Source organism: Myxocyprinus asiaticus, chromosome 38 (assembly GCF_019703515.2).
Source record: "Myxocyprinus asiaticus isolate MX2 ecotype Aquarium Trade chromosome 38, UBuf_Myxa_2, whole genome shotgun sequence".
NCBI classification, from domain to species: Eukaryota; Metazoa; Chordata; class Actinopteri; order Cypriniformes; family Catostomidae; genus Myxocyprinus; species Myxocyprinus asiaticus.
Window position 1 is genome coordinate 10,566,321 of NC_059381.1, and position 25,511 is coordinate 10,591,831.

General features: G+C 40.3%; 1 protein-coding gene across 6 annotated transcripts in view; it reads right to left on the reverse strand.

The window, feature by feature from the left end:
- LOC127428792 (microtubule organization protein AKNA-like) overlaps window positions 1-23,183 on the reverse strand; it is a 40,822-nt gene extending 17,639 nt beyond the window's left edge. For 3 of the 6 annotated variants that reach the window (XR_007895189.1, XM_051677390.1, XM_051677387.1), the window contains exons 1-7: window positions 22,770-23,183; window positions 20,201-20,484; window positions 8,962-9,326; window positions 8,581-8,749; window positions 7,135-7,957; window positions 6,106-6,400; window positions 5,481-5,555 (exon numbers count right to left, since the gene is read on the reverse strand). Coding sequence is in view for 5 of the 6 variants with exons in the window: in XM_051677390.1 (XP_051533350.1) it covers window positions 5,481-5,555; window positions 6,106-6,400; window positions 7,135-7,957; window positions 8,581-8,749; window positions 8,962-9,150 (1,551 nt within the window). In the remaining variant the exon portion in view is untranslated. Of the gene's footprint in view, window positions 1-5,480; window positions 5,556-6,105; window positions 6,401-7,134; window positions 8,455-8,580; window positions 8,750-8,961; window positions 9,327-20,200; window positions 20,735-22,769 lie in introns of those variants that run through there. The other 3 variants (XM_051677389.1, XM_051677388.1, XM_051677391.1) reach the window with 3 other exon arrangements.
- Window positions 23,184-25,511: the final 2,328 nt, after the last annotated feature.

The following is a 25,511-nucleotide window of genomic DNA, read 5'->3' on the forward strand; positions in this document are numbered from 1 at the left end:
TTAACACACCCCCAAAAGACATGGGTTATGTCTCCATCCTCTGATTGGCATTGCCACCAGGTGGGTGTGTTTTTAAGACCAAACCTATACAATCTAGAGGGGGTCCAATAGAATCTATGTAATATCTTGAATTGCATAAGGTGCACCCTTGCGTTTCTAGATGCAGACTTGACGTTTTTAAGAATCCTAGTCCATTCTACCTCCTCCAATTCCAAGTTTAAATCTTTCTCCCATAATCTCTTGAGAGAAGTTGAAGCTCCGTCCCCCAGACTCTGAATTATCAGGGAGTAATACACTGATGCCTCATGACCTTTTCCAAAAGCAGTAATCACCACCAGAGTATCTGCTGCTTTAGGGGGGTGTATGCTATTCCCAAAAATAGTACAGAGCAAGTGGCACAGCTGAAAATACCTACATAACTGAGATCTGGGGATCCCAAAATGCTGAACCAAATTTTCAAAGGATCTCAACACCCCCCTCACAATCCACTCTGACCAGCAGAAAAGGGACTTATTAATACATAATTTGGGGTTCAGCCATAAGCTTGAGGCAACATTTAATTAAATGTCTGAATTAAACACTCTGGATACCTTTGTCCATACCAAGTGCAAATGCGAGATAACGGGGTGTAATTTAACTTCTCCGGTTAATTTGATAGAAAGGATTTGCAATGGCAAAATAGGGGCAAGAATTTCCTTTTCAATACAAAACCAGGGAGGGGCTCTCTCAGGTGGAAGCAACCAATGAGCCAAATGTCTGAGACCGAACGCATAATAATAAAATAAAAATCTTGGTTAGGCCTAGCCCATCTTTGTCAATCGGCCTATGTAACTTATTCAAATTTAATCTAGGACACTTACCATTCCAAATGAAGGACTTCGCTATGCTATCAAATTGCTTGAAATAAGAGAGGGGGACATCTATAAGGAGAGACTGTAACAGGTAGTTAATTTTTGGAATACAATTCATTTTAATAACATTAACCTTCCGAATCATAGATAAATGTAATGAAGCCCACCTGCTCACATCGCTCGAGAACCTTTTTATCAAGGGGTCAAAATTAACTCTAACTAAATCAGACAAATTTGCTGGGAATAAAATGCCCAAATACTTAATGCCCTGTTTGGGCCACTGGAAGGCGCCCGGCTGGAAAGCCGTTACCGGGCAGTATGTTGTCAGAGCAAAAACTTCGGATTTAGACCAATTGACTCTGTTTCCTGAGAACATAGAAAATGAATAATTCTGTGGAGGCAAGGCATAGATCTAGTATGGTCAGAGAAGAATAATAAAATATTATCTGCGTAAAGCAGAAGCTTATGCGCCATACCTCCCGCCATCACCCCTGGAAAATCCTCCTCCTTTCTTATCATGGCTGGTTATGGTTCCAAAGCAAGATAGAACAATAATGGGGAAAGAGGGTAACCCTGCTGGGTGCCCCTATCCAGAGTAAAATAATCTGAAATTAATCCATTTGCTTGTACCGCCGTTACCGGGTGTCTATAAAGTAACTTAATCCATCCAATAAACATACTCCCAAACCCATACATTTCCAAAATCTTAAAAAGATAATCCCATTCTACCATATCAAATGCCTTTTCAGCATCAAGTGAGATGGCAGCGAACGGAGTCTGATCATTCGCCACTGACCACATGATATTGATGAAACGCCTAATGTTATCAGAAGAGCTGCAGCACGTGAATAAACCCCACCTGATCTATATGTATAACAGATGTCATAACTTAATCGAATAGCCAAATTGTTTGACAATATTTTCACGTCCAGCTGGATCAGGGAAATTGGACGGTAACTCTTACACTCGCTTGGATCTTTGTCCTTTTTAAATATCAGACTGATCTGGGCTTGTGTCATGGTTGGTGGAAGCTTTCCATTCTTTAATGATTCTGTATAATCTTCTGTAGCATAAGATCTAAAAAAACTTCACGGCAAAGCCATCTGGCACCGGAGCCTTGCCTGAAGGCAAGGCCTTAATGACCTCGTCAAGCTCCTCCAAGGCTATCTCAGAATCAAGATAATTTTTTTGCTCAATTGTCAGTTTAGGGAGTTCTACATGTTCCACAAAATGTCTAGTAATTCCATCAGTAGACGAAGACGTGGAACTATAGAGATCAAGATAGAATTCTTTAAAAGCATTATTAATATCAATGGCCGAGGTAAAAATTTCACAACCAGCAGATTTTACTGAGGGAATGGTAGAAAAAACTCTCTCTGCTTTATATATATAGCTAAAAGCTTCCCTGCTTTGTCCCCCAACTCAAAGTATGACTGTCTTGCCCTGAATAGCCAAAACTCCACCTTCTGTGACAAAATAGTATTATATCTCTATTTCAATCGGGTCAATTCTCTGAGGCCATCAGGTGACATCCGGCGCTTCAGCTCTGCCTCGGCACTTTTAATATTCCCTTCCAACTCCACGAGTTCACGTGCTTTGGATTTTTTGATGAATGAGGCATACTGTATGATCCGACCCCAAGAACCGCCTTAAGTGCCTCCCAAGCCTCGCCCACAGAGGATGCTGAGGACCAATTGGTCTCCATATAAACATTGATTACAGTCTTTAACGTTTGTTGGAAATCAGGATTTTGCAAAAGGGATTCATTAAAGCACCAACTATATGATTTCTTTTTCTCCATATGTGGCAACACCTCTAAACACACCAGGGCGTGATCTGAGACTTGTATGTTTCCAATTGAGCAATCAACAACAGATGAAATGAGGGACTTAGATATATATATATATATATATATATATATATATATATATATATATATATATATATATATATATATACCCTTCAAGATCTATAAAAAAAAGCCATGATCATCAGCATTAGGTGCATAAATATTAGCCAAAATCAACTTTTGCCCCTGAATTTCTGCTAAAACAATAATGACTCTTCCTAATTTATCTTTAATCTGTTTGAGACATTTGAATTGGAAATGTTTACTTATCAATGAAATGACTCCCTTGCTCTTTCTTAAGCCAGCACTAAAGAAAACATGCCCACCCCATATCTTCCCAAATTTTTCAGCTTCCTGAAAGGGAAAGATGCGTTCTTGAAGAAACATGGTCATATTTATTTCGTTTAAGAAAATAAATAACCTTCCTTCTTTTTATGGGGTACCCCAACCCATTCACATTCCACGTGGAGAGAGACAATCCGCTCATATTAACATTTAACATTTTGACATATTAGAAAAAAATAGATTGTGTGTCAAAAACAAAATTATAAAGACCACATTCCAACATTAGTGCAATAATCAAACCCCGAACTTCCCCCAGAACCAAACGAACAGGAAAAAGAAAAACATGACAACGGCAACCGGCGTCCATCCCTCTAAACTCAAACAGTCCATGTACGCCTACGCAAGCCCCCGTGACAACTTTGCCATCGGATTGCTCATGTCCGGTGTTTCTGTACAGATGTCTGAGACAGAATTACATAACAGAAGAAAATCTATAAAACAAACTCCAGTCAACAGGCAGAATAAACACAAAGAACATGTAGATTCATCCACATCACTGTCCCAAAGGTGTGTTCCTCCACAAAACAAACTTCAGCCGCTAGCGGAACCAGCACACACACACACACACACACACACACACACACACACACACACACAAAAAGGCTGTTCAGTTTCCTCGGACAGTCAAACGAATGCTCAGTGAGCCGGCTGTTACATGAGTGCAGCAGATGACCTAATCCTTCCAATGTTCTGCAAAAAATATTCCACAAAACAAACACCAGCCAACAGGGGGCACAAGCACAAAGAACGTGCAGATTCATCCACAACACTGACCTGAAGAAGTGCTACCACACAAAACAAAAAAGGCACCCAGCTTCCTCGAACAGTCAGGTGAACGTTCAGTGAGTCAGGTTCACACGGCTGCAGAGTGAGCACCACACAATGACTTACTCATTCCATTGACTTTATAAAGGACAATGCTTGTTGGGGACAAGTAAATACTTTGCAGCCATGCTTAGCATCTATTCTCAGCCTGGCTGGGAACATCAGTGCAAAAGCCACCCTGCGTCGATGCAAGAGTTTCTTGAAGGAGTGATATTCCACAAAACAAACTCCAGACGCAAGGCAGAACCAACACAAAAAGAAACAAAAAAGGCGCCCAGTTTCCTCGGACAGTCAAGTCGAATGTTCAGTGAGTCAAGCTCACTTGGCTGCGACGTGAGAATCACACCACGACTTACTCATTCCTTTTACTTTATGAAGGACAATTCTTGCTGGGGACACGTAAATGCTTTGCGGCCATCCTTAGCATCTATTCTCAATTTGGCCAGGAACATCAGTGCAAAAGCGACCTTCCGTTAATGTAAGAGTTTCTTGCATTCCTTGAATCGATCACGTTTCTCTCGTCGAATTCGCAAAGTCTGGGAACAAGAAAATGTTGTGGTTCTTCCAAGAAAGCCTTCCTTTGCTCCTCGTCTTGCGTAACACAAGATCTTTATCGGATGATCTCAGAAATTTGGCCAGAATCGATCAGGGCCTGTCTCCCTCAGCGAATCTCCGAGCCGGGACTCTATGAGCTCGCTCGATTTCCCGCTTATGGCCTGTTATGTCGAGCAAACTCGGAAAGAGGTCGTCCAGAAATTCCACCATATTCTGACCCTCTGCTCGCTCAGGAATTCCAACAATTCGGACATTGTTTCGCCGGTTACGATTCTCAATGTCTTATAACTTTTCCCAAACACGTTCCAAATCTATTCTGGTCGCTAGCGGATTAGCAGCTAATTCCTTCTCCGGTGACTCCAGATAATCCATCCGTTTCTCAACATCTGACATTCTTGTAACCAACTCAGTGAATTTCGTCTCCATGGCAGTAATCGATCGACGTATAACAACAAGATCCTCCAAGTCAGCCAATCCTCCACTCTCTCCTGCCGCACCGTCCAAATTAAGTCCAGGGCACATCTTGTTTTAATCCTGTTAGGAAGACTGACACACAGCACATGTCTCCGGTACAGATTCATTTCAAGACAGTCAAGGGACGCTTGGCTGAGTGATATAGATATGTGCATACAGCATAATGTTTTTGTATGCACACTGTTCATTGCTTCAGTTTGTTAGACTTTCGGTAAAATTGTTTGTGTCCTCATTTGCAGGCCTTTTATTTGAGGTAAAACACCACAATCAGAGACTGAAAATGAGCCTGTGTGTGAAAACTGTGGTGCTGCTAAAGTGAGGGCTCTGACATTGGCGTCACAACAGAGATGTGCATTTATTTTGAGTCAACTCAGCCTGAGGAGCCTTTAAATATAGCTCCCGTCAACATCAGAGCAGACAAAGATAGAAAAGCCTGCTGATAGGAGGGAAAGAAAGGCACAGGAACCTTCACTCAAAGGGAAAGTTTGTAAAATCACCATGAGGAGGGTTAAAACATTTAATCGTGTACAAAATACCCAAGCAAAAGCACCCAAGCATAAACATGATATGTAAAACCTTACCTTAGCTTCCAGGCGAAGACGATCGATAGTATTTTCAGCTTCTGCATACTTGGTTAACAGCCTGTTATAGTCCTCCTTTAAGAGTGAGAGCGTGTGAAGAAAAAAATGACAAAGATAAAGAAAAATAACAGCAATTGATTCATCTTTAATTTTTGCCTCTTGAATAAATTCGCATAACCTCATTTAGAGCATATGGGTATGCTGGGAATGGTATTGTACTGACCATATGTAAAACAAAGTAGTATGCGGTACATATCTATATGTATGCCATTCCAAACTCAACCGATGTTAAATAACAAGATTCCTTTTGCCTTCTTCAGTCATTACTTGATCAGACTACCAAAAGATAAGATGTTTTACATAAAACTGGATCAAAAAGCAGTTTATGTCTGCTTGATATACCATCAACTGGACACCAACTGCTGAATTATTCATGCAACGTAGTGAGATGATGTGGTAACAATGTAGCATATTTTCGTTTTACAAATGTTTATTGTTGCATATTGCATAACATAATATTTTTCAAAAAGTAAACAGTATGCAGTACACTAGTATTCTGTTCTGAACAGCCAATATCTTCGCACAATATATTTCAGAGTTTCCTGATTCGCTCCTCTCTGAGTACCTGTAACTGCTGCACCAGTGTGCTAGCCTGTTGGGGACAGCGGAATTCCTCTGGCACTGTGCTCTTCAGACGTTCGTGGCTCCCACAGGAGGAGGGACTTCCTGGAGACACATCAGTGTTTCTCAACAGGACCTCTTTCACAATCTCAGCAGGGGATTTGAACACTACAGGAAGATGTGAAGTTTTGCCACGAGCAGCTCTACGACTTTTGGGAGGTTTGTATCCGCTCTTCGGGAAACGAACCCTCGGCTCCACTTTGGAGAAATCAGGTAAGTTGTGACTCAGCTGACCTTTCCTAAGAATGAATACATATCAATTATTAGTGCTGAAACAAATTCATAAATACAGATATAGACTAAACGAAGAGTATGGACTTTGGTACAGTTACCAAAGTGGTTGTTTTAAACTCTGAACCAGAAAAAGGCTAAGGCTTTAAAGTCTACAACTCAAGTAATGTGACATTTCTTGGCCTTGGCCATGTCTATTGATAGACTGATATATCAGTCAGGCCAATTAATCGGCCAATCTGTTATAGCGAAGTATCGGCCGATAACTGTGTTCTCTTGGCCGATTAACAGAAGTGTTAACATTCCCTCATGTCAGTTTCAGAATCTACCAATTGATTTGTCAACACTTTCTGTTTACAAGGTTTTTTTCTTTTCAAGTAAATGCAAATTTTAGTAACATTTGCATCAAATAAGTGTTTGTTTCACTCTAAAAATGTTGTGTACATATGATTTGCTGTTGCTAAATTTTATTATTTTTATCGGCATTTATATCGACCATTAGCCATATCGGTATTGGCCACTAGTCATGTCAGCAGAAAATTAAAGTAGTTTGAGAGATGTTAAAGTTAATTACACATTGATGAAGGATTATGAAAACAAACATTTATTTTATTTATTATAACATTTAGTATAGCTTTCACCAAGGACATTTCCTAAGAAAGTAAATAGGGTTCATTTTGATGTTGTTATTTTTTCCAGAACAATCGCGTTATGAATTTGGACCCTCTGATTTCTATCTCACCTGATGTCACCTGGATCCGTGTAGGAGGTTTTTGAGGCTCTTTGGCTCTTTTGTGCTAAAGAACGGTAAAGTGTAGGAGGTGGGGAGAACTTTGAAGGAATGATGCTTGCTTTCAGCTGTGCTGGACTGGAAACCTCACAATCCTCCAGTGAACCACAGTTTGTTTTTCTGGTAGAAGGCATTGGAGACTGGCAATTGTGGGCAGAGCTGTGCAACTTTCTGTCTAATTTGTCTCCACTCCTACCATCTTTGTTAGATTTTTCAAGTCTGATATTCATCACAGGGCTTCTGGCTGATGTTTGAGGTGTGACCTCGTACTTAAGCTCCTCCCCACTACAGCTAACTGTGTGGTATGTTTTAGGGGTGGGGCTTTGGTGACCACTAAGAGATGACTTCACTCTGCTGTCAGTGAGGGCCAGCTCTGGAAAAGTCTCAGCTTCAATTCCACAGTTATTCATCAGCTCTTCTGAGGACAAATGTGGAAAAAAGGAAGGATTAGGAGTGTTTGCACAGGACAGATGTGAAGCTGGGAGAAATCTACCCTTGTTTTTCTTGAATTCCACAAAATCACTTGGTTTAGAATGTTCAGTGATTTCTAAAGTTGGGATATTATTGCAGTTCTCTGGAAATGAATGGTTCATGTGTCTCTGAGCATCTTCACATGTGTTTTTTTCCTCCGTCTCCTCATCTGTCATGTCTAACGCTCTGTCTCTCTCTGGGAAAGAATTTAATTCCTGCTTGTGGATTGTTATGTTCTCTGTACCATCTTCATCATCAGTCCAGTCTTCCAATCCAACACTCCGGTCATTGTCCTGTTCTTCCTCTAAAACAGATGGAACAAAAAGGAAGAATAAACTGACATTGTGGGATATATCACTCAAAACAGGATTTTCCTTGCTCTTTTGGAAATATAAGAGTTCACTGAAGACATGTAGAACTTTCAAAGCTCCACCCGCCCACCAAGACCAAATACTAAAACTAAGATACAAAAACATCTCATTAAGAAGTCTTGAGGTCATGTATCCACACAAAATTTACACATCAATGCATATTCAGTATTAAGTAACTTGGCCTGTCCTGATGAATGACAAAGTGAACTTCATGAAGGTCTGTCAATCATATTAGGGGTCTTATAGAAGTTTTATAAGTACAGTAGCAAAAATGTCTGCTTATTTTAAGAGTCAGAGATAGGGTGCAAAATGGTGAATGAAATCATGAATAAAAGTAATGCTTCAGAAGTATAGAATACGGCCCCTTCAAGACTATCTCCATTTATTTTAGGAATGCCTTCTGTAATGTATCTCCCATCAGCATCAAAATCTAAGATGGAAGCAAAAAAATGAAAATGTATCTAACTGTTATGTATTCAGAAAAAAATACCAACAATGCTATAAGTATGGTGCACATTTAAAAAGCTGGGGTGGTTTAATTGAACTGGGTCCTTACGGAAAAATGAGTCATCTCCATTGGTCTGGGAGAGGGGCTCAGAATCTAACAGCTCACTCAGGTGATAGCTCATCTCCTCCAATGCAGGCAGTGGGCCATCCTCTGGCTCCGGGGATTTTACGTCCCACAACAGGTCTTCTGCAATCTCTTCATCTACTTCCTGATCCACCTAATCAAGGTATACTTATTAAACATTTTTAAAGTTACATTATACATTACTTTAGTATATAAAATTGGTTTTAATTATATGCAGTTCTACTCTGGTTCTATGCAAAATTGTTAGCAAGCATATTGAGATTTTCTAATGAAAAGTCATGGCAAGACTGCTCTAAATGACCAATAAATGGGCAGTTATCAGTCAAACAACTCTAATGTCCCCACCTCCAGCTGCCTTTGACTCTCTGCCAGACCGATAATGCCATTCTCATCCATCTGTCTTTGGAAGTCCTCATCCGGTTTTTCATCCAGGCTGTAGTCCGACCCATCTGGGCTTGAGGGAGAGGAGTATGCCGGGGCTGGCGTCCACACCAGAACCCCTGCAGTGGTAGTACCACCTCTACTCTGATCCATTACCTGGCTCTTTACCCCTCTCTCTTACTGCACCTTGAGCACCTATATAGCCCGCATGTCCTTGACATCAATACTGAGGTCATCTCTCAGGGTCAAGGCTGAGAGATTAGAAGACCAGTTACAGAAGATCCTATGAACAGGCCAGATATTGTCCACTCAGGGGTTGCAATGACTTCCTGAAAAACACAGAAGAGAAAGTGCCAATAGGATTAGGACTGTGTAAATACACTCACTGAGCACTTTATTAGGAACACTATGGTATAAAAGTGTCTGACGTGGTATTCTGCTGTTGTAGCCCATCTGCCTCAAGGTTTGACATGTTGTGCATTCTGAGATGCTATTCTGCTCACTACAATTGTACAGAGTGTTTATCTGAGTTACTGTAGCCTTTTTATCAGCTCGTACCAGTCTGGCTATTTTCTGTTGACCTCTCTCATCAACAAGGCATTTCTGTCTGCAGATCTGCCGCTCACTGGATGTTTCTTGTTTTTGACACCATTCTGAGTAAACCCTAGAGACAGTTGCAGGTGAAAATCCCAGGAGATCAGCTGTTACAGAATTACTCAAACCAGCCCGTCTGGCACCAACAATCATGCCACGGTTGAAATCACTGAGATCACATTATTTCCCCATTCTGATATTTGATGTGAACATTAACTGAAGCTCCTGACCCGTATGATTTTATACATTGCACTGCTGCCACACGATTGGCTGATTAGACAATCGCATGAATAAGTAGGTGTACAGGTGTTCCTAATAAAGTGCTTATTGAGTGTATGAACAGCTAAGTAATATCAAATCAAATCAAAATCAAATCAAATCACTTTATTGTCACACAGCCATATACACAAGTGCAATGGTGTGTGAAATTCTTGGGTGCAGTTCCGATCAACATAGCAGTCGCGACAGTGATGAGACATATACCAATCTACAATAAACATCAAATTAACACAACGCAATTTAAACATCTGTTATACATAATTAAACTCGACTTAAAACATCAAATTAACACAACACAATTTAAACATCTGTTATACATAATTACACAACTTAAAACATCAAATTAACACAACACAATTTAAACATCTGTTATACACAATTACACTCAACAATATACAATAATAACATACATTGCACAGTATACAATATGCTGTTTTTGTTTTTTGTTTTTTTTTGTTTTTTTTACTATATAGATACTATATAGATACACATTATTCAATAAAAATTAAAATATATATGAAAAAAGTATATATATAGAATGTACAGTATTGTACTGTATTGACATTCAGGCTGTCGGTTGATAGTCAGTTGTTAAGAGAGACATAATATAATGACAGTAATATAATTTATGACAGTCCGGTGTGAGATAAGATTAATAAAGTGCAGGGATGATGTATTTTGATCGTGGGAGATCAAGAGTTCAGAAGTCTGATTGCTTGGGGGAAGAAGCTATCATGGAGACGGCTGGTGCGGGTCCTGATGCTGCGATACCGCCTACCTGATGGTAGCAGTGAGAACAGCCCATGGCTCGGGTGGCTGGAGTCTCTGATGATCCTCCGAGCTTTTTTCACACACCGCCTTGTATATATTTCCTGGAGGGAGGGAAGCTCACCTCCGATGATGTGTTTGGCAGTTCGCACCACCCTTTGCAGTGCTTTGCGGTTGTGGGCAGTGCTATTGCCGTACCAGGCGGAGATACAGCCAGTCAGGATGCTCTCCACAGTGCAGGTGTAGAACCGTGTGAGGATGTGGCGGTTCATTCCAAACTTCCTCAGCCGTCTCAGGAAGAAAAGGCGCTGATGAGCCTTCTTCACAACGACTTCAGTGTGGACGGACCATGTGAGTTCCTCAGTGATGTGGACACCCAGGAACTTGAAGCTGCTGACTCTCTCCACTGGTGCTCCATTGATGGTGATTGGACTGTGTTCTCTGTCTTTTCTCCTGAAGTCCACCACAAGCTCCTTTGTCTTACTGACGTTGAGGGAGAGGTTGTGCTCCTGACACCAGTGTGTCAGAGTGTGCACCTCCTCTCTGTAGGCTGTTTCATCATTGTCAGTGATCAGACCTACCACCGTCGTGTCATCAGCAAACTTAATGATGGCATTGGAGTTATGTGTTGCCACACAGTCATGTGTGTACAGGGAATACAGTAGTGGGCTGAGAACACAGCCCTGCGGGGCTCCAGTGTTGAGGGTCAGTGATGAGGAGATGTTGCTGCCTATTCTAACCACCTGGCGTCTGCTTGACAGGAAGTCCAGGATCCAGCTGCACAGCGAGCTGTTTAAGCCCAGAGCCCGGAGTTTCTCATCTAGCTTGGAGGGCACTATGGTGTTGAATGCTGAGCTGTAGTCTACAAACAGCATTCTCACATAAGTGTTCTTTTTTTCCAGGTGGGAGAGAGCAGTGTGTATTGTAGATGCAATGGCATCATCAGTGGAGCGGTTGTTGCGGTAAGCAAACTGCAGCGGGTCAAGATTGAGTGGTAATACAGAGCAGATGTAATCTCTGATTAGTCTCTCAAAGCATTTGCTGATGATGGGGGTCAGAGCAACAGGACGCCAGTCATTTAAACACGTTATTTTCGATTGTTTTGGGACAGGCACAATGGTGGATGTTTTAAAGCATGTGGGGACTACAGACAAAGAGAGGGAAAGGTTGAAAATGTCCGTAAAAACACCAGCCAGCTGGTTCGCGCACGCTCTGATGACGCGGCCCGGAATGCCGTCTGGACCCGCGGCTTTGCGGATATTCACCCGTCGGAAGGATCGGGTTACATCCGCTACAGAGACGGAGAGTGAACTAACCTCTGTAGCTTCGGCCGTGAGAGCTCTCTCCGCGAGGGCGGTGTTATTTCCCTCGAAACGAGCATAAAAAGTATTTAGCTCATCCGGTAGAGAGGCAGCGGTGTTCATGGCGGAGTTTTTATTCCCTTTAAAGTCCGTGATGATGTTAATTCCCTGCCACATGCTTCTAGAGTTGGTGGTGTTAAACTGTCCTTCAATCTTACTCCTGTACTGGCGTTTTGCTGTTTTGATAGTTTTTCGGAGGGCATAACTGGCTTGTTTATGCTCCTCCGCGTTCCCGGAATTAAAAGCGGAGGTCCGCACATTAAGTGCTGCGCGAACATCGCTGTTGATCCACGGCTTCTGATTCGGATAGATTCGCACAGTTCTGGTCGGAATCACTTCCTCTACACACGTTCTGATGAAGCACATTACGCTATCAGCGTAAAGCTCGATGTCGTCATCAGAGGCGGACCGGAACATCTCCCAGTCCGTGCGATCAAAACAGTCTTGTAGCGTAGAGTCTGATTGGTCCGACCAGCACTGGATCGTTCTGAGGGTGGGTGCTTCCTGTTTCAGTTTCTGCCTGTAAGCGGGCAGAAGCAGAATGGAAGAGTGGTCCGATTTGCCAAATGGTGGGCGGGGGAGGGATTTGTAGCCATCCCGGAACGGAGAGTAGCAATGGTCCAAAACCCGGTCCCCTCGTGTGTTGAAACTAATGTGTTGGTGATATTTTGGTGCGACTGATTTTAAACTGGCTTTATTAAAGTCCCCGGTCACAATGAACGCGGCCTCAGGGTGCGCGGTTTCCTGCTCACTTATACTCCCATACAGTTCCTTGAGTGCCCGGTCTGTGTCGGCTTGTGGGGGGATGTACACAGCAGTGATAATGACCGCTGTGAATTCCCTCGGTAGCCAGAATGGTCGACACAGAAGCATAAGAAATTCCAGATCAGGAGAACAGAAAGACTTGATAGAATGTATGTTCCTCTGATCACACCAGGATTTGTTGATCATAAAACATACACCACCTCCTCTAGTTTTACCTGAGAGGTCTTTCGCTCTGTCCGCTCGGAGCATGGAGAACCCCGCGGGTTCAATGGCTGAGTCTGGAATCTCCGCAGACATCCAAGTTTCCGTAAGGCAGATAACGCAGCAGTCCCTCGTCTCTCGTTGGAAAGAGATCCGCGCTTTCAGCTCGCAGAGCTTGTTATCCAGAGACTGAACATTTGCCAGTAGAATAGTGGGTAGCGGGGGTCGATTTGCGTGGCGTCTTACTCTGATGAGAACGCCGGCTCTGTTTCCCCTTTTCCTCCTGCGTTTCCGCGGCCGTGCTGCCCAGACAAAGGGCTCCGCTTGCGTGTTTGTAAACAGCGGGTCGGCATTGAGGAATGTGAAGTCCGGTTTACGGTGTGAGATCGCTGAGCCAATGTCCAAAAGTGTTTGTCTGTCGTAGACAATAAGGCAGGCAACATCCAAGACAAAAAACATAAGAATTGTAAACAAAACAAACAAACCATTGCTAAGTTGTGTCGGAGCTCGCAACGCAGCAGCCATACTCGGCGCCATCTTGAGTCCTTAATACCATTGTGAGCAAAATTGCCAAAGCGATCGATGTGCCTGTACTTATTCTGCCAAATTAAGACAAAGAGGCAAAGTAGACATGATACGCAGTTTATAAAACATAAGGAATTAGCTATCAGAGTTTACAGAGATGCTGCCGTCATTTATTATCCTACCATTAACTGAAAATAAATTCATTTAGTTAGTTAAATAAAGCCATTATAAGCAGCAGATCAACAATCAAAAGAGCTGCTCTTGTCGAAAATACTCAGGAGTATCGATGTAACTCCATTCAATAGTGTAATTAATGCAGTCATTTATGTACTGTAGCAGGCCGCTAATGAACCATGATGAAAGGCTAGACAAATGCTTGTTTGTAAACAGCTGCTCCCAAGTGGAATCACAAAACATCAGAATAAATAATTGTGTAACTTCAGCTTTTCATTTGGTTCATAAGTCCTTCAAGAAAGAGCTCCAGAGCGTAAACTCAAAAACATTAGTTCTATATTTTCTCTTAAAATGCAATGTATCATTTGTTTGATCTTAAAACTTTCTGAACAATGACAGATGGGGTGTAGAGGAGTGGTAGAAGTGTTCCCTATCTTTGTCTGACTTTTATAATCATCAGGATTAGCTTTTCGTTATACTACATGTAAAAGTACTCATTATTTACTAAAAATTCAATTTTGTAACACACTTCATCTTTAACGTAGTTTATTATACTGGTTTAACTTTATATTAGGTGTCTTTAACCACTTCAGTGGCATGCAAAAGTTTGGGCACCTCTGGTCAAAATTTCTGTTGCTGTGAATAGCTAAGTGAGCAAAAGATGGCCTGATTTCCAAAAGGCTTAAAGTTAAAGGTGACACATTTCTTTAATATTTTAAGCAATTTTACTTTTTATATTCATCTTTTACAGTTTCAAAATAACAAAAAAGGAAAAGGGCCCGAAGCAAAAGTTTGGTCACCCTGCATGGTCAGTACATAGAAACACCAACTTGGCAAGTATCACAGCTTGTAAAAGCTTTTTGTAGCCAGCTAAGTGTCTTTCAATTTTTGTTTGGCGGATTTTCGCCCATTCTTCCTTGCAAAAGGCTTCTAGTTCTGTGAGATTCTTGGGCCGTCTTGAATGCAATGCTCTTTTGATGTCTATACACAGATTTTCGATGATGTTTAGGTTGGGGGACTGTGAGGGCCATGGCAAAACCTTCAGCTTGCGCCTCTTGAGGTAGTCCATTGTGGATTTTGAGGTGTGTTTAGGATCATTATCCTGTTGTAGAAGCAATCCTCTTTTCATCTTCAGCTTTTTTACAGATGTTGTGATGTTTGCTTCCAGAATTTGCTGGTATTTAATTTAATCCATTCTTTCCTCTACCAGTGAAATGTTCCCCTGTGCCACTGGCATCAACACAAGCCCAAAGCATGATTGATCCACCCCCATGCTTAACAGTTGGAGAGGTGTTCTTTTCATGAAATTCTGCACCCTTTTTTCTCCAAACATACCTTTGCTTATTGCAGCCAAAAAGTTATATTTTAACTTCATCAGTCTGCAGGACTTGTTTCCAAAATGCATCAGGCTTGTTTAGATGTTCATTTGCAAACTTCTGACGCTGAAATTTGTGGTGAGGATGCAGGAAAGGTTTTCTTCTCATGACTCTTCCATGAAGGTCATATTTCTGCAGGTGTCGCTGCACAGTAGAACAGTGCACCACTACTCCAGAGTCTGCTAAATCTTCCTTAAGGTCTTTTGCAGTCAAACAGGGGTTTTGATTTGCCTTTCTAGCAATCCTACGAGGAGTTCTCTCTGAAAGTTTTCTTGGTCTTCCAGACCTCAACTTGAACTCCACCATTCCTGTTAACTGCCATTTCTTAATTACATTATGAACTGAGGAAACGGCTACCTGAAAACGCTTTGCTATCTTCTTATTGCCTTCTCCTGCTTTGTGGGCATCAATTATTTTAATTTTCAGAATGCTAGGCAGCTGCTTAGAGGAGCCCATGGCTACTGATTGTTGGGACAAGATTTGAGGAGTCAGAGTATGTATAAAGCTTTGAAATTTGCAACACCTGGCCTTTCCAAACGATGATTGTGAAGAAGCCATAGCCCTAACAAGCTAATTAAGGTCTGAGACCTTGGTCAAAGTTATCTGAGAGCTCAAATCTCTTGGGGTGCCCAAACTTTTGTATGGTGCTCCTTTCCTTTTTTTCACTCTAAACTTGTACAAAATAAAAATAATACACTAATATTGTTTAGAATGTTGAAAAGAATGTTTCATCTTTAACTTTATGCCTTTTGGAGATCAGTTCATCTTCTACTCACTTAACTATTCACAGCAACAGACATTTTGACCAGGGGTGCCCAAACTTTTGCATGACACTGTATGCACTTAAATTAAAATACATATAATACAATGTACTTATGATGTAACTACGTGTTGTTCTTCAAAATTGCCACAAGATTCACATTTGATGCTACTGAGCTTTGCAGGTAGGATTAGGGTTTAGGGTTAGGTTTGGATAATGGTTAGGTTTAGGACTAGGGGTAAGGTTAACAGTGTAACTACAGATGTAATTAAATTCAGGTACTTTAAATGTAAGTACAATGCAACAACACGTAAGTACATAATAAGTACATTGTATCAAATGCATAAGTACAAGTTAAAGACACCTAATATAAAGTGGGTTCATTTTACTTGTATTTTAATTAGGGGTGTGACGAGATCTCGTGCCACGAGATCTCGCGATATTAAAATGTGACGATATTTCTCGTTGAGGTGAAAAGCTGTCTCACGATATCAGCATGACGGAGTGTGAGAAATTAACATAGAAGATGCCCCCGCCACTTTTAAATCGTTTGTGTGGCAGCATTTTATGTACCCGGTGGAAACAATAAACGGATACAGAGTGACAGACAAGACACGAACAAAGGCTGTGTCTCGTTTGGAAGGCTGCGTCCTCCGGAGGTCGCATTTATCGGCCGCATACGTCAGAGGCTGTCTCGTTTCATTTTTTTTTTTCCGTCTTTCTTTTTCTTATTTGTTATCCATTGGCAATGCCTTTTATGTATATGCACTTACATTTATACAATTATTAACCTTTTTTGCATTCCCAATAAAAAAAATCTAATAAAAAAAAATGAAACGAGACAGCCTTGATGACGTATGCGGCCGACAAATGCGACCTCCAGCCTTCCAAACGAGACACAGCCAATATGTAAGCACTGTCAGAAAATAGTGCCGTACACCGTGGCTAACACAAGTACTATGCAAAGACACCTACAGAACCACTGCAGCTCTCAACTAAAATCAACCAGGTCTGAAGAGACTCATGTGAAATCATACAGGAGAGAAGCCAGTCAGTTGAGTTTGTGGCAAAACCTTTTACAGTGCTTGCATATTGTTCTGTCTTTTACTGCATATGATAATTCATACTCACAAAGTAGAACTGAAGTGACAGTCATTACAAGATGATTAGTTAAAACATTTCAAAATGCACCTGCATTGTTTTGCATTTTGTGACTTTCAGTCGAATAAAAGACTATATTTCCAGTCATATACACTACCGGTAAAACTTTTGAAACACTTGACTAAAATGTTTCTCATGATCTTAAAAATCTTTTGATCTGAAGGCATATGCTTAAATGTTTGAAATTAGTTTTGTAGACAAAAATATAATTGTGCCACCATATTAATTTATTTCATTACAAAACTAAAATTTATTTTAAAAAAAAAGTTTTTGAAATTGATGACTTGGACCAAATAATAAAGAAAAGCAGCCAATAAGTGCCCAACGTAGATTGGAACTCCTTCAATACTGTTTAAAAGCATCCCAGGGTGATACCTCAAGAAGTTGGTTGAGAAAATGTCAAGAGTACATGTCTGCAAATTCTAGGCAAAGGATGACTACTTTGAAGATGCTAAAATATAACACAGTTTTGATTTATTTTGGATTTTGTTTAGTCACAACATAATTCCCATAGTTCCACTTATGTTATTCCATGGTTTTGATGACTTTACTATTATTCTAAAATGTGAAAAAAATTATAATAAAGAATGAGTGTTTCAAAACTTTTGACCGGTAGTGTATATAGTGTTAAAATATCGTCTCGTCTTGTTCTCGTGAACCCAGTATCGTGTATCGTCTCGTGAGCTAAGTGTATCATCACACCCCTAATTTTAATACTTACATATTTAGTGTAGTTACAATAATTAGCCTATATGTGTATATCATTGATGTGCGTGGGGAGCGAAGGCTAGCCTGTCTGGCCCAATCCCACAGAAGAGCTACTGTAGCATAAATTGCTTAAAAACTTAATGCTGTCCACGATAGAAAGGTGTCAGAACACACAGTGCATCGCAGCTTGCTGCGCATTTGGCTGCGTAGCTGCAAACCAGTCAGAGTGCCCATACTGACCCCTGTCCACCGCCGAAAGCGTCTACAATGGGCACGTGAGTGTCAGAACTAGACCATGGAGCAATGGAAGAAGGTGGCCTGGTCTGATGAATCATGTTTTCTATTAGATCATGTGGACGGCCGGGTTCGTGTGCGTCATTTACCTAGGCAGCAGGATGCACCATGGGAAGAAGGCAGGCCGATGGAGGCAGTGTGATGCTCTGGGCAATGTTCTGCTGGGAAACCTTGGGTCCCGGCATTCATGTGGATGTTACTTTGACATGTACCACCTACCTAATGATTATTGCAGACCACATACACCCCTTCCTGGCAACGGTATTCCCTGATGACAGTGGCCTCTTTCAGCAGGATAATGCACCCTGCCATACAGCAAAAATTGTTCAGGAATGGTTTGCGGAACATGAAAGAATTCAAGGTGTTGACTTGGCCTCCAAATTCACCAGATCTCAATCCGACTGAGCATCTATGGAATGTGCTGCACCAACAAGTCCGATCCATGGAGGCCTCAAGTTGCAACTTACAGGACTTAAAGGATCTACAGCGAACGTCTTGGTGCCAGATACCACAAGACACCTTCATAGGTCTTGTAGAGTCCATGCCTCGATGGGTCAGAGATGTTTTGGCGGCACGAGAGGGACCTAAACGATATTAGGCATGTGGTTTTAATGTTGTGGCTGATCGGTGTATATGATGAGAGACCTCCAATAAATTAAAGCAAAACAAAAGAAAAATAAGCAGTAACTCTTTGATTGATGAATGCTGTCTGGGGTTGTTTTATCTAGAAAAAAGCCCTCAATCTTCACAGGGATTTAGTCGCCATGGTGAACACACAAAAACAATCTCTGCTATGCGCTATGAACCGGAGGCATTAATGCAGATTCTAAGAACAGCCAATCAGAATTCAGCACACTACTTCATAGCAAAGATGAATAGCTGGCGTTGAGATAGAGGGTGAAGATTAAGGGGATTTTAATTGTTTAGAACTAAGGTACACTGACTTTAAAAAATTTGAGGCCACTTACTCATTCTTTATTATAATTATTATATATATATTTTTTTTTCACATTTTATAATAATAGTAAAGTCATCAAAACTATGGAATAACAGAAATGGAACTATGGGAATTATGTTGTGACTAAACAAATCCAAAATAAATCAAAACTATGTTGTATTTGAGCATCTTCGAAGTAGCCTTCCTTTGCCTAGAAATTTTTTATTTTTTTTTTGTTTAAATAAAATTTTAGTTTTGTAATGAAATAAATTAATATGTTGGCACAATTATATTTTTTGTCTGCAAAACTAATTTCGAAAATTTAAGCATATGCCTTCAGATCAAAATGTTTTTAAGATCATGAAAAACATTTCATTCAAGTGACCCTAAATTTTTGAATGGCAGAGTGAATAAAGTTTTGGGTGTGGCCCAAAATCACCCTCTTGATGTTTGTTTGCAGAGCATTTTTTTCTGATAATATTTTTGTAATTTGATATTATTACTTTTATGTGAATAAATAAAGGTACACTTCTAGACCTTTTGTTTTATTGGACAAGAAAAACTAGCTTCAAACCATTTGACCCACATTTGGGTTATTTCCAACCATTGAAAATGGGTAAAATGTAACAATTTATGGAAGGAGCCACACTGAAAGCCCCATATCTCTGGGATTTAACAAATGGAAAGTTTGTTCTGAACCAGAATCTAAAAGGATATTAAGATATCTTAATATCTTTCTGGAGTTATAGGCACTTCAACTTTTTTTTTTTTTTTTTTACTTTGACCTACCAATCTTTGTGTAAAAATAAAATAATGACGCCACCACCATTCTGTTTTTTGTTTCAACCTGTAGTTTTGCTCTAAAATCATAGGCGAAAATTTTAATTTTAACTCCACTCTAAATAATACTGGATTACTCAGTAAATAATATTCCATGGCATTCATTATTTTGGCTTCCATCATCATCACTTTTTGTCTGCAGGAAAAGTGTTTAAAAATTAACAATTTCAGCCAGGGAAGTGTTGAGGTGGGGGCGTGGTCGAGCACCGATTTGTGAATGGAGAGAGAGAGAGAGAGAGAGAGAGAGAGAGAGAGAGAGAGAGAGAGAGAGAGAGATCAGAAGATGAGAGCGGTAAGGAGTCCCACCTGTGGGTGTTATCTCTTACAGCTGTTTGTGTTTTGCAGTGAGAGCAGAGAGGGATAAAAAGGGGCAGTCCAGACCTCAAGAGTGAGAGAGAATGACACGAAGTGGACTGTGTGTGATTGTGCTGAAATGCCATTAGTGTGTATAAAAGCTTACTTGGATTATTTAACCGGCTCCCGCTTCCTCCTTAAGAAGAAAGCTAGAGACTTGTCACAGGAAGTTTCTGAAATTGGTTTATTGGACATGGATTCCTCCGGGTGCTCCGGTTTCCCCCACAAGTCCAAAAACATGCAGGTTAAGTGAATTTGAGACTCTTAAATTGTCCTGTAGGTGTGAGTGAGAGTCCTCCAGCCACTGTGGGTTGTGTCAGGAAGGGTATCCGTCATAAATCATGTGCCAATTCAAATATGGGGATCATGGATGGTCCGCTGTGACGACCCCTAATGGGAGCAGTCGAAAGAAGAGGGAGGTTTATTGGACATGGAATAACATTTGAAGGCACTACACGATATTCTATAAAATAAAATAAAAACCTACTTCAAGAAGGCAAGACAGCAGGAAATGTCCACTAACTCATGGTCACAGCTCCATGTTTAATTTTTCAAAACGGAATTTTGATAGCATGCCTTACATGTTAACAGACAGTCAGATATCGTACACAATGGCATATGTGCATACTTGTAATTTTATGAAAATACAGGCACGGATTTTGTCTCAGATATGGACCAGTTTTAATCTGAGAAATTTAAGACACATTTTTTTATTAGGGTTGCAATCACAAATCCACAACAAGTACACACACACACTTCGTGTTTATGTGGATGTAACATTTGTTTACGTGTTAAGTAGCTATTCCACGGAGACACACAAACTCTAACAATCTGTCAGCATTCACTGCCATCGCACATACACAGACACACTCAATCTCCTGAGTGCAACACAGTTGTCTGCGTTGTGCAGCATACGCTAATTAAACGCTTGTCTAGATCTCCATCAACTATTCAGCGAGCCTGCAGTGAGCTCAGCCAAAAGCAACACGTATCCTATATATAGATCTTCCACTGTTACTGTACTGAATATATTAAAGTGCTAACAAACACATAGAGCTGAAAAGGATTAATAGGATAGACAGTGAGCCCTAAAGCTAATTAGGGCCAAGAAGATCTATGGGGACGAAGACAGAGAACTTGTCATGACATCAGACAGGCCACATGGCCACCACTAATTTTCATGCAATGAATTGAGAGGCACACACAAAATTCAACTCTACAAACCTTGAGCGTATTTTCTGGATACAGTAAGGGATTGAAACTGCGTGAAGGGTTTATTTAATCACTTTCACCATGTAAAACTGTATAAATATAGGATATTTTCAGCAAACAGCACTTAAATACACATAGACTACAATTGTACAGAGTGGTTATATGAGTTACCATAGCCTTTCTGTCAGCTTGAACCAGTCTGCCCATTCTCCATTGACCTCTCTCATTAACAAGGTGTTTCCATCCGCAGAACTGCCACTCACTAGATGTTTTTTGTTTTTGGCACCATTCTGAGTAAACTCTAGAGACTGTTGTGCATGAAAATCCCAGGAGATCAGCAGTTACAGAAATACTCAAACCAACCTGTCTGGCACCAACAATCATGTCACGGTCGAAATCACTGAGATCAAATTTTTTCCCCATTCTGATGCTGAATTTGAAAATTAACTGAAGCTCCTGACCTGTATTTGTATGATTTTATACATTGCACTGCTGCCACACAATTGGCTGATTAGATAATTGCATGAATAAGTAGGTGTACAGGTGTTCCTAATAAAGTGCTCAGTGAGTGTATATGTTCAGTGTGTTTGTGTGTGTGTGTGTGCAGTATATGAATGTATGTATAATAATTATCCAACTATAATAAAATGCTGTTTAAAATAGGTTTAGATTAAGTATAACATTAACAACACACTGCTGGACACCACTGTCACTGTTTGATATTTCAAGTCAACTATCCAATTAGTACACAAAGTTTCATAACTTGTCACTTATCTATGTCTTTACTTTCCCTGCTCTTGTGTATATAACATAATAGTTACTAATTAAGTACAGTTGTGCTCAAACGTTTGCATATCCTGTCAGAAATTGTGAAATTTTGGCATTGATTTTGAAAATATGACAGATCATGCAAAAAATCTGTCATATGATCACTATCCTTAAATAAAAGATAGTTGTTGTTTTTTTTGTTTTTTTTTCATGATCAGTCCTATTTTCAAAATCAGTGCCAAAATTTCACAATTTCTGCCAGGGTATGCAAACTTTTGAGCACAACTGTATATCCAAAGTATAGTTCATATTTCATTACAATTCTGTGTAATAATATCTATCACAGAACTTCTCAATAACGTGCAGTCAGACTGAAATTAAGTATCCTCAAAATATGTAGGTGATTATTATAACATAATAACCATAAGGAATGGCACTAAAATACTAGGAAGATGCTGTCTTTACTAGCCTGTCTTGTTTTTTAGTGTCAGAAGAGTGTAATACACTTGTTTCACTTGTAAGACAAGCACAGAGGTTTGACCTGTTGATTAAGACTAAAAACCCTTTGGAAAGTTGCAGTAGCAACTCACATAACTAACATAAACACTGTTCATCGAGAGATTTGCTTGATGTAATCCGTTAGGAGTGACTTATGCAATGCTGCCTTTTAGTAGTGTATTTTTGTGATATCTTACCTTGAGCATCTAGAATCTGCTTTCCCAGTGCAAAACCAGATATCTTCATGTGAATGCATGAACTTCAGACTGTTGCCTTGAGAACAGCACATAAAATAACGCCAGTAACCCGCACGCCCCTCCATCACCAAGCGACGAGGCAAACTCAAGGGTCCATGTCGCTTTCACTTTTGTTACCAAGTTCCGAGTCGGGACTCTTCAGCTCGACAATCTCAGGCTATGTGTTGTGCTGCTCGCGCGAGCCGAAATCTCTGTGACTCACTTCACGCGAATAGTTTAATTTCACCTAATTTCAAAGTACAGAGTTAAATTTGTGTGCTCTAAGCAGGAAAACTATACTTTTTTTCTTACATAAAACTCATAACAAGATAAAACAAACACGTATGGTCAATTATTTACACAGCGTAATATCGTACAAGATGAAGACGTTGATTTGATTTTGAAGGCGGAGCTTGGTTGTCAAAGTCAACATGACGCTGGATCCAGAGTTTTGATTGGCTGGACGGTGAAGAGGACTGGGTCAAAGAAATGAAGACATTTCTTCAACACGGCAGCATCTTTCACTTTACCATAAACCTCAATCTCTTTGGATTGCTCTCATAGGAATGTCCTCATGTAGTTGTATACTGACAGAGCAACACACTTTTTTAGAGCAGTCATGTACTATATAATACATGATATATTATATTATATTATTAGTGGTGCTTGCGGAGCAAAGCATCACTATTGTAATCTCACATATTCATTATTATTATTATTAGGGGATCAAGTGCTTTGCACTGAAACCCTATTTTAATTGTTAAGATTTGTATTATTCTTATTCTTATTATTCCGCCATAAAACTGATCGGGCAGAGCAAACCGTAAGGCCTAGAGACTTGAAACTTGGTCAGATGGTAGTAGTATTGCTCGCTACTCAGAAACATGGACTCGGCCAAATCGGTCAATAGGGGGCGCTACAACGATCAAAAACGCGAAACTGCTCATAACTCCTAGACCGTTTGTCGTAGCTTTACACCATTGGAATCCTTGGCTCAAACCAAACAAAACGTATATCTCCGATTTCATTTCCGCCTATAAAAATCTTCCGCCATTTTGGATTTTTCATAAAACCTACTTTTGTGAACAAGTCCTAGGTTTTTCGTCCGATCTGGACCAAACCAGTGCCAAACGATTCTATGGAGTCTCGATATCAAAAGTTATCAAAAAAGTTTGAACTTTCGACTCGAGCTAGCTACAGTATGCGAAAACATCGGAAGTAGGAGTGGCCAATTTTACGTAAATGGCTATAACTCTTGAAGGAAATGAGATATATTCACCAAACTTGGCATGGTAAGAGGTCAATCTTTGGTCGCCCAGAAAAGTTGGTGCGGTTTTGCCACATGGTGGCGCTATAATACCAAAAAAAAAACATGAAATTGGCTGTAACTATGAAACTGTTAATCCTACTGACTTCAAAATTTGCATACATTGTCTTTGTCTCAACTGCCATCATTGTCTATATGAACATTCACATATGTTGAAAAACATGGCCGCCAACGGCCAATCAAATTTCAGCAGCTATTACACAAGGTTAACAATGACCGATCGGAACGAAACTTGGTGGACCTATTTGACTCTTGGTCTGAGAGGGTTGTGCAAAGTTTTAAAAAAATTGGCCACTAGGTGATGCTATCACGATTTTTGTAGGTGTTAATGGTTGTGTATAATGCAGTGTTGTGAAAAAACACAAGTAATATATATCACCTGATAGCTCTTCTCATTCTAAACAACTGTGTCTCAAGAAGCATTGGTGTCTGTCAAACCATTTGGTAAATATTTCGGATAATGTTAAAAACCTACTTTTGCGAACTAGTCCTAGGTTTTTCGCCCGATCGGAAGCAAACCAGTGCAGAAATATACTCTGAAGTCTGATTATCAATAATTATAAAAAAAGTTGACATTTCGACTCATGGTTGCTAAGGGGTGCCAAAACATTCGAAAAGGAGTTTTGTGAGATATTTTCACCAAACTCGGTACACATGTGTATGAGCTTAATCTGAGGAGTTTGGCCACTTGGTGGCACTATAACAGGAAAAAAACATGAAAACAGCTCTAACTACGCAACCGTTAGTCTGATTGAGTTGATCGGCATGCAGTGTCTTTATCCAAGGTGCCATGAATGTCTATGAGGACACTGGCGTATCTCAAAAAACATGACTGCCATCGGCCAATGAATTTTGAGCACCTATTAGACAAGGTTAACGGAGGCCGATCGGCACAAAACTCGGTGGGCCTGTTCAACTCCTGGCCCTAGAGGTCTGTGAGAAATCTGAAAGAAATTGGACACCCGTTACCCTTTGGTAGCTATAACAGTGTCATTTAGAAAATGGGCATGGTCAAGTGTACAAATAAGCCCATAATTCCTAAACAAAAACTAAGAAGTTCACGAAATTAGCTGAGCACATGCGACATATGATTCTAAACAAGCATGCAGACTTTTATGGAGATCGGACCATAGGTGGCGCTATGAGCTTTAAAAAGCTTTAAAAACCATGAATTTCCTTAGTAAATTGCCTGCATTGGCTGTAAATGTTCTATTCCATCTATGATCTAGGTGGTTACATGCTTGCTAAATAAAACATAGTACCTTTTTGCACATATGCTTAAAGGCCTTAAACCGCTTGAACCCCGTTAATTGCTGCTTGCAGCTATATTTATTATTATTATTATTCCGTACAAACTTCGGCACCTAACTCGTCCC